Genomic DNA, 7812 nt, shown 5'->3' with positions numbered 1-7812 from the left:
CCACTGGACCCTCATCATTTCCTTCACCTGCTCCCCCCACCGACCAAACTGTGCAGCTCTGCAACTGCATCCTGGCCCATCCTCACCCTTCTGCCCCCAACCCTCACCTACTTGTACCCCCAATATGTTTTTCCCAATAAAAAAAATATTATAAAAAATAATTAAAAAAATAGTGAAGGCAGTGCTCTCTCTGAAATATATCTTGGTAAATCGGTTGGCAGTCAGTCAGCATCCATTCCGTTAGAGACTCAACGTGTCACATCTGCAACACACTGAAACCTCTTATTAGCCTATAAAGCCAACATTTCCAACTGAAGGAGCAGAATTCTGCCAAAGACATTATCTTTAAATAACACCGCTCACAAACACAAATTGTTAAATAATTTACAATAGTTTAAATATCCTGACTGGTCTGCTTTTAATCTTTTTTATTATACTAAGTACAAAACAAAAACTCTGCTCCTCTTAAATGGGATATACAAATTACAAATTACTTTTACTGGTTTCCGATAGGACAAAGGGTTTTTACTAGATTATGTTTACTAGATTATGTTACTAGGTTATGATTGCACCACTGATCAAGTGGGTTATTTCAAAACAACCCTCCGTACAAGTAAGAGACTTAAAAAAATTTTGAATGCGAAACAAAATTAAATTTAAAAGTACTAAGTTTTACAGTATTAATCACAAGAAATACACTTACCATTAATTCTAAAAGATAAAATTCACATTCTAGTATCTGTTTAAAAAAAAAAGATGCTCAAATATCAATATGAATACAAATGAAGGAATTTGTTTAGTCTAACAAAAATTTACAGAGATGTTATAAGTACATACATTTTTACCAAAATTTTTTATGAATCAAGAAAACCGTAATAGTCATATCAAATTAGACATGGAATAAGAAACTTTTCACTAAGAACTATTCCTTCCTTCCTTCCTTCCTTCCTTCCTCCCTCCCTCCCTCCCTCCCTCCTTTCCTTCCTTCCTTCCTTCCGCCTTTATTATAAATATTTCTGTCCTTATATTGGCTCTGAAAAGCTGCTCAAGGTTCAGTTCCAACTTGATGGTACTTAACAATCTATATAGAAAAGTCAGATTGTTATAAGGATCCTTATTACTTATTTTTATTTAAAATATGTACTGTATAAACTTCAGATTTATACTTCCTACTTAGGGAAGAAAGGCAATTATATCCATTTCAATGTTGTGCTGTTTCATTAAGTATCAGTAATTAGAATGAATAGAAAATAGGGAAGTGGGAGGAAAGCATGAACAAATTCCTCACAAAGTAGGTGAAAAATGGCATGCCTAATCTGGTGGCTGCAATCTCAAAAGCATGTGGTTCAAATCCACCAGTTATTTGTTCTGTGGGAGAATAGTTGGGCAGTCTCTTCTTGTGAGATTAACTGCCTCTAAAAACTTCCTGGAGGGTCAGTTCTGACTCAAATGCACACAACCACCAGCACCACAATAAGATCAATAGAAAGTCATCATATAAAATGAATACTGTACTTACTCAGTGCAGCAGTTCTCAATCATAGCTGCAGAATAATATTGCTTGGAAGCTTATAGAAAACATCAATACCCATGAAAAACCTAAAAAACTCTTAATTTAATTGGTCTTGAGAGGTCATAATACAAACATCATTGAAAGTTCTCAAGGTGATTTAATGAAGTGGTTGGCATTAAAAAGATAACATTGTTGATAAGCACTATTACAGTTTTTAATAATTAAAAAAGCAGAAGTTTCATTTAAAACTAAAGTCTATATTCTTTAATATCTGAGCTGCTATTTCTAGGATACAAGAAAAAAAGTAGCCAGGTAGTTTTATACAATATACTTACATGGTTCATCCTATAAGGAAACTCCTTTGGAAAGGCGTATGAAAATCTAGTTTTTACTGCAGAAAAAAACCCCCAAAAATTACTTAAAATTAAAACACGGGAAAAGTGAAGTAAAGAAAACATCTTTTAACACACTATGGGAAATCTGAGGTGAGGGTTGAATCATGTTCATTAAGAGAGTTCTTAGAAATTCTAAGGAACTCAGTTATTTTTTTAATTTCCTCATACAGGAAAAGACTAAATGGTAGGAAGACCTAGGCTCCCATGTATACTACAATTAGAAAGTATTGATTTTATATACATTGACAAATACTTATTAGATAATATATCCAATAAGATGGATTGATTCAGTGACTGAGGTACTGAAGGTAGGTGTGTCAGAGACAGACTGGCACAGGATTGAGCAGGGTTTAGGACTGTTGTACGTAAGGTCGCTATGAGTCATGGGCAACGTGACAGGACATAACAACATGTATTACGTATCATTAGAAGGAAACGACAACAAAAGATGTTAATAGTAATTATTTTTTTCATTAATCTGCATTTTCTAAACTCTACAATGAATAGGAACATCTTTATCCAAAGATGTACTTTTCAGTCTCCAGTTTTTAAAAAAATGTGTACACATTTAAGAAGTGAGAAAAGTGTTTTCAAGCCATTTTCATGTAGTGTTTAACCCACTGCCACACACTTTTAATTGACGGCCGTGCTTAGAAACACTTTTTTTTAACCGTCATTTGTGTCAATGTGTTAAACAAATGAATACTGATAGGTTCTAGACCATCTGTGACTTGAGTCTCTCTTTTTGAACAACTCACTCGCTTACTGCTGTCAAATGGGAATCAACTGAGCGCTCACCCGCTAGCTGTTCCAAGACTGTAAATCACACAGGCGGAGACAGCCTTTCCCTTGCTAAGCAACTGCCTGAGACACTGACTTTGGTTTAGCAAGGCAACTCTAAATATTTTACCACCAGAAAACTTCCTTTTAATCAAGGTGCAGATAAACGCAGAGATTAAAAAGGAGTGCATTTATTCTATTTTGAAAAAGGTACAATTTATCAATTATTTCAATATGCAAATTAGATAGGTTCTACTCTTCAGGATTTGAAATCTAAAACTCAAAACAAACCAAGTCAATTACAAAAAAAATAGTATTTCAGAGTAGAATTTTCCATATGGTTTTCAAAGTCTATGACTTGTCACAAGCTGACACTAGGCCTTTCTTCCAAGAGGCCCATTCCTCACTTACTAATATATTTAGGTTCCAAAGACCAGTTATTATGTGAAAACTGGAGTCATATGAAAATGGGGAATGAGATCACAAAATAGAGGATAATTACATCATTACATTACAAAGCTGCCAAATAACAACATCATAGAACTACAAAAGGAATTCTGGTAGTGCAGTCCTGAGCAAGTTATGCACTAATCCAAAGGTTGAATGTCTCTGGAAGTTCAAATACACCAGTGGCTCCTTGGGAGAAAGGATAGGTACTCTCATCCTGTCATTTATATTGGAAACTTGATGGAGGATTACTATGAGCTGGAATAAAATTAACAGTAATGAATTTGAGTTTCTGAGATAATTGCCAAATCACTGAGAATTGTGGTCCAACAAAGTTGACTGATAACTTTTTATGACATCTAATGTTACTTTTGGCTCCTACATTTGCATATCTGTCTGATGTATGTTGTTAATGAATCAAACAGATTTTTTATTCCTGTTGTAAATGTGAAATGTAAGACAACATATAGTTAAATTATTTCTCTACTGCTTATACATTTGATAATTCCTTTTTTAAACACAGTAAATCACAGGCTATTGGGATTTTCTTGAGCACTTTTCTTGATGCACCAGGTCCATCTTGTGTACTACCTGTTGCAGACCTGTTGTTGTTAGGTACTGTTGTTTGTGATTCTATGTACAACAGCTCCAAATCCGGCTCTATCTCAAGCCAATTTCATTGTCTCTGACACACCTATACCCATTACCCCAGTCACAAAAATCTTGATTTCCTGGCTGATTTAGTATCAAGAGTGTTCATTGTGGAGCCAAACAAGCTGAAGCTGTTAACAATCTCAATCTCATCTCCAGCCATCATGATACTGCCAACTGGCCCAGTGGTAAGAATCTTTGTTTTCTTGATATTGAGCTTCAATCCATATTGAAGGCTGCAGTCCTTGACCTTCTGCAGCAAACACTTCAGGTCCTCCTCAGTTTCAGCAAACAAGGTTGTGTCATCTTCATAATGCAGGCTGTTGATAAGTCTTCCTCCAATCCTGATGCCACATTCCTCCTCATAACATCTAGGCTCCCAGATGATCTCTTCCCCATATAGATTGAAAAGGTCTGGAGATAGGATGCATCCCTGGTGTACACCTTTTCTGATTTTGAACCATGAAGTATTTCCTTGTTTTGTTCTGACAACTGCCTCCTAGTCCAAATACAGTTTTTGCATAAGCACAACCAAGTGTTCTGGGTCTCCCGTTCCTCTAAAGGTTAGTCACGATTTGTGTGATCCACAAAGTCAAAACCCTTTGCATTGTCAAGGAAACAAAGATAGACATGAATTTAAAGACCATCTCAGGAACAGGTGTGAGGCCTTGAATACTAATGAGTAAAGACCAGATGAACCATGGGAGGAAATGAAGAGTATCATTCATGAAAATTGCAAAAGGTCATTACAAAGATACAGGAAGAAGAAAAGACCAAGATGCTTGTCACAAGACTCTAAATATTGCACTAGAATGTCAAGAAGCAAAGGGAAGAAATCAAGATTCTAAGGACCTGCAAAGGCCAGCACAGGAAGACAAAGTCAAGTATTATAATAAAATATACAAAGAGCTGGAGTTGGAAAATCAAAAGGTATGAACTTGCTCAGCATTTCTTAAGCTGAAGGAAATGAAGAACAAATTTAAGCCTCGAGGTGCAATACCTAAGAATGCTGTGGGCAGAATGTTGAATGATCCAGAAAGCATCAATAAAGGATGGAAGGAGTACAGAGTCACTATACTAAAAGATATTGACTGACACAGAATTAATTAATGAAACAACGTATCATCAAGATCCAGTGGTGATGAAGAAGAAAGTTCAAACTGCTTTGAAGGAACTGGCAAAAAAAATAAGGCCCCAGGAACTTACAGCATACCATAAACATATTTCAACACACAGATGCTATCCTGGATACACTCATGAGGTCGTGCCAAGAAATCTGGAGGACAACTACCTTGGCAAATGACTGGAAAATATCCATATTTATTCCCTTTCCAAAAAAAAGGCAATCCAACAGTGTGGAAATTATAAATATAATTATGTAATTAATATCACATGCAAGTAAGATCCTGATGAAGATTATCCAAAAATGAATGGAAAAGTACATCATCAGAGAACTGCCAGCTGTGCAGGCTGGGTGTAGGTCTGTCTTGGAGAGGGTGAAACCAAGTTTCTCCTTAGAGGCTAGGATTCTGAAACTCTGTCTCACCTACTTTGGGCACATGGTCAAGAAGAGGCAAGTCCTTGCAGAAGGACAGTATGCTTGGAATGGTGGGAGGGACAGGGCTGGAAAAGGAAGACTCCAGATGAGATGGACTGATAAAGTAAATGAGCCAATGTGAGGTAGGTGTATTAGAGACAGTGAGACTGGATCAGGACAAAGCAGGCTTCAGAGCTGTTGTACTATGGTCACTATGGGTCTCAGGTGGCACATAAGACCACCACCACTACCACTACCAATACACACTCCATTAATTACCAAGGTTACATAGGTTAACACTTTCTTCCTATATTCCATTCACTGAAGTGGTTTCTTTTTCTTTTCATACCTTTTTAAAACAATTGTGATTTGAGTCAAAGTTTACAAAGAAAACTGGCTTTCTATTTCAACCGTTTATATGGAAGTTGTTTCAAACATTTGCAATATGGTTAATTCTACTTTTTTTCAATACGTACTCAATTTTAATTCCTTGGACCTGGTTTTTGTACCTTTTAAAGTATATAATACTCCTGTGTTCTCTCTCAAAGGCTACAAACCTAAAGATCTTTGTTTGCTGTTTATACCTTCCATTTAACACAAGTCTCTGTGCAATTATTATTTTTTAAAGTTGGTTAAGTCTCAAATTTCTATCACTAGCATCAGTGATAGAAATATAATCTTTTAAGGATGTTGTATTGATATACTTTTCACTTATAATGCCCAAGGTTAAATTTCATTCTTTTCAGACTCTACTTCTTCTCTTTTGGCATAACCTTCAGCTCCTCAACATCCCGTGCTGAAATATTAAAAATGACTTTAGACTCATCTTAAGAATGAGTATTTTTTTTTAAGAATGCTGCTGACTCTTGCTAAAATCTGGTCTGCTCATTCTCCATGCTGGCTGTCAATACATAAACATAAGCTTTAACTAGTGCTCACCCGGATTATGTCATAAACTTAAAAATCTGTCTACTTCATGCACACTCTGCTATAATTCATCTTAATTCTGCCAGACTCACCCTTCTAAAGCATAACTGTGACATTACTCTCATATTTAAATGTAAATAAACTTTACTAATGTGCCACCAATGTTGTCAACAAAACAAGCTGCAATCTTCCTCAAATGTCACTAAAATCTTTCATTATGTGGACCTAGTCAGGGAAGGTAGGATTTCCCCTTACTATTTTCTTATTCATCATTTACTGAATATAACACATTAACTGTCTCTTTTTGACCATGCTGCTCAATGATTCCAGATTTTCTTTTTCATGTAATTACCCACGATCAAATTCCATCTTCCCTGATCAGATTCAGTTTAGCCTTTCTATATTCTTTAAAAAAGTAATATTTTTTTCCAATCAAAACATTGACAATATTATCTTACTTTGTACTACTTATTTTCTCAGATATGTTTGCATACATGCCTCATTTTGTTCTTTTTTAAACTTCTTTATCTTTGTATTCACTACTGCATCGAGTATGTTGTGTCTAGTGATAAGGGTACTGATAATGAAGCCTCTGGTGGCCTAGTGGCAAGAAGCTGTGCTGAAAATCCCAAAGGCAGGCAGGGCTACTCTGCGGAAGAAGGGTGGACAATCTCTTCCCTTGCGATTAACTGCAATTTACCAGAGGGTCAGCTATGGGTTGGTTCTGATTCTATGTATATAACAACAATAGTCTGTGAAGTTTATGGACCTAAACAAAGCTGTATATTCAATAATTCATTTAATTTTCACAACTGTATGACATAGATTTTTACTGCTGTTGTATACTGTCGGGTCGGAACTGATTTCATAACTAATTCTTGAATGGGTTTTCAGAGGCAGTAAATTATTTGGAAGCTGACTGCCCATCTTTCTCCTATGGAGCAGGTGGCAAATCTGAACTGTGTACCTTTGGGTTGACAACAAAATTTCTTACCACTAGGCCACAAGAGCTCCCTACAACTGAGGCACAGAGAGGTTAAGTATTTTGTTCAGATTGCTACAATGCAAGCACTCAAGCTTGTGAAATTCAGGCACTATGAGGCTATACAATGTGCTTAAAAATCAACGAATAAATAGTTTCTGCTATAAAAATTTCCTATTCATTGGAAATATAAACCTCTTAAGTGTACTTTCCTCCCTCCCTTAAATGTACTTTACTTCTTATGGGGGAAAAAAAAACAACATAGCCATGACTTTCAGTATGATGTAACTATGTGTTGTAAACTATAACCTCTATGTTTAGGCAGGATTACAAGCATATCTGTAAAGATAATTTGCCTTAAAAAAAAAAAAAAGATAATTTGCCTTATCTTCTTAAGGGTAGATCTCCTCAGGGGTGTGGCCTCCACAGGATTTATATTTGGACTCTTAGGCAAAAAGCTGTTGTTGTTGTTATGTGCCGTCAAGTCGCCTGCGACTCATAGCGACCCTATGTACAACAGCCCTAAACTCCGCTCTTTCCTGTGCCAATTGCACTGTCTCTGACACTCCCATCCCAATTA

The 7812-nt window shown here is 36.1% G+C and overlaps 1 protein-coding gene across 2 annotated transcripts in view; it reads right to left on the bottom strand.

The window, feature by feature from the left end:
- Positions 1–7812, bottom strand: part of CCNC (cyclin C) — a 40299-nt gene that overhangs the window by 10087 nt on the left and 22400 nt on the right. For both annotated transcript variants that reach the window (XM_006881195.1, XM_006881194.1), the window contains 2 exons: positions 1849–1904; positions 704–739 (listed from right to left, as the gene is read on the bottom strand). In XM_006881195.1, coding sequence (XP_006881257.1) covers positions 704–739; positions 1849–1904 — 92 coding nt within the window. The remainder of the gene's footprint in view (positions 1–703; positions 740–1848; positions 1905–7812) is intronic.

Source organism: Elephantulus edwardii, unplaced genomic scaffold (assembly GCF_000299155.1).
Source record: "Elephantulus edwardii isolate Elephantulus edwardi_28Jun2011 unplaced genomic scaffold, EleEdw1.0 scaffold00013, whole genome shotgun sequence".
Taxonomy (NCBI): Eukaryota; Metazoa; Chordata; class Mammalia; order Macroscelidea; family Macroscelididae; genus Elephantulus; species Elephantulus edwardii.
This window is presented reverse-complemented; position numbering and strand designations above follow the sequence as displayed.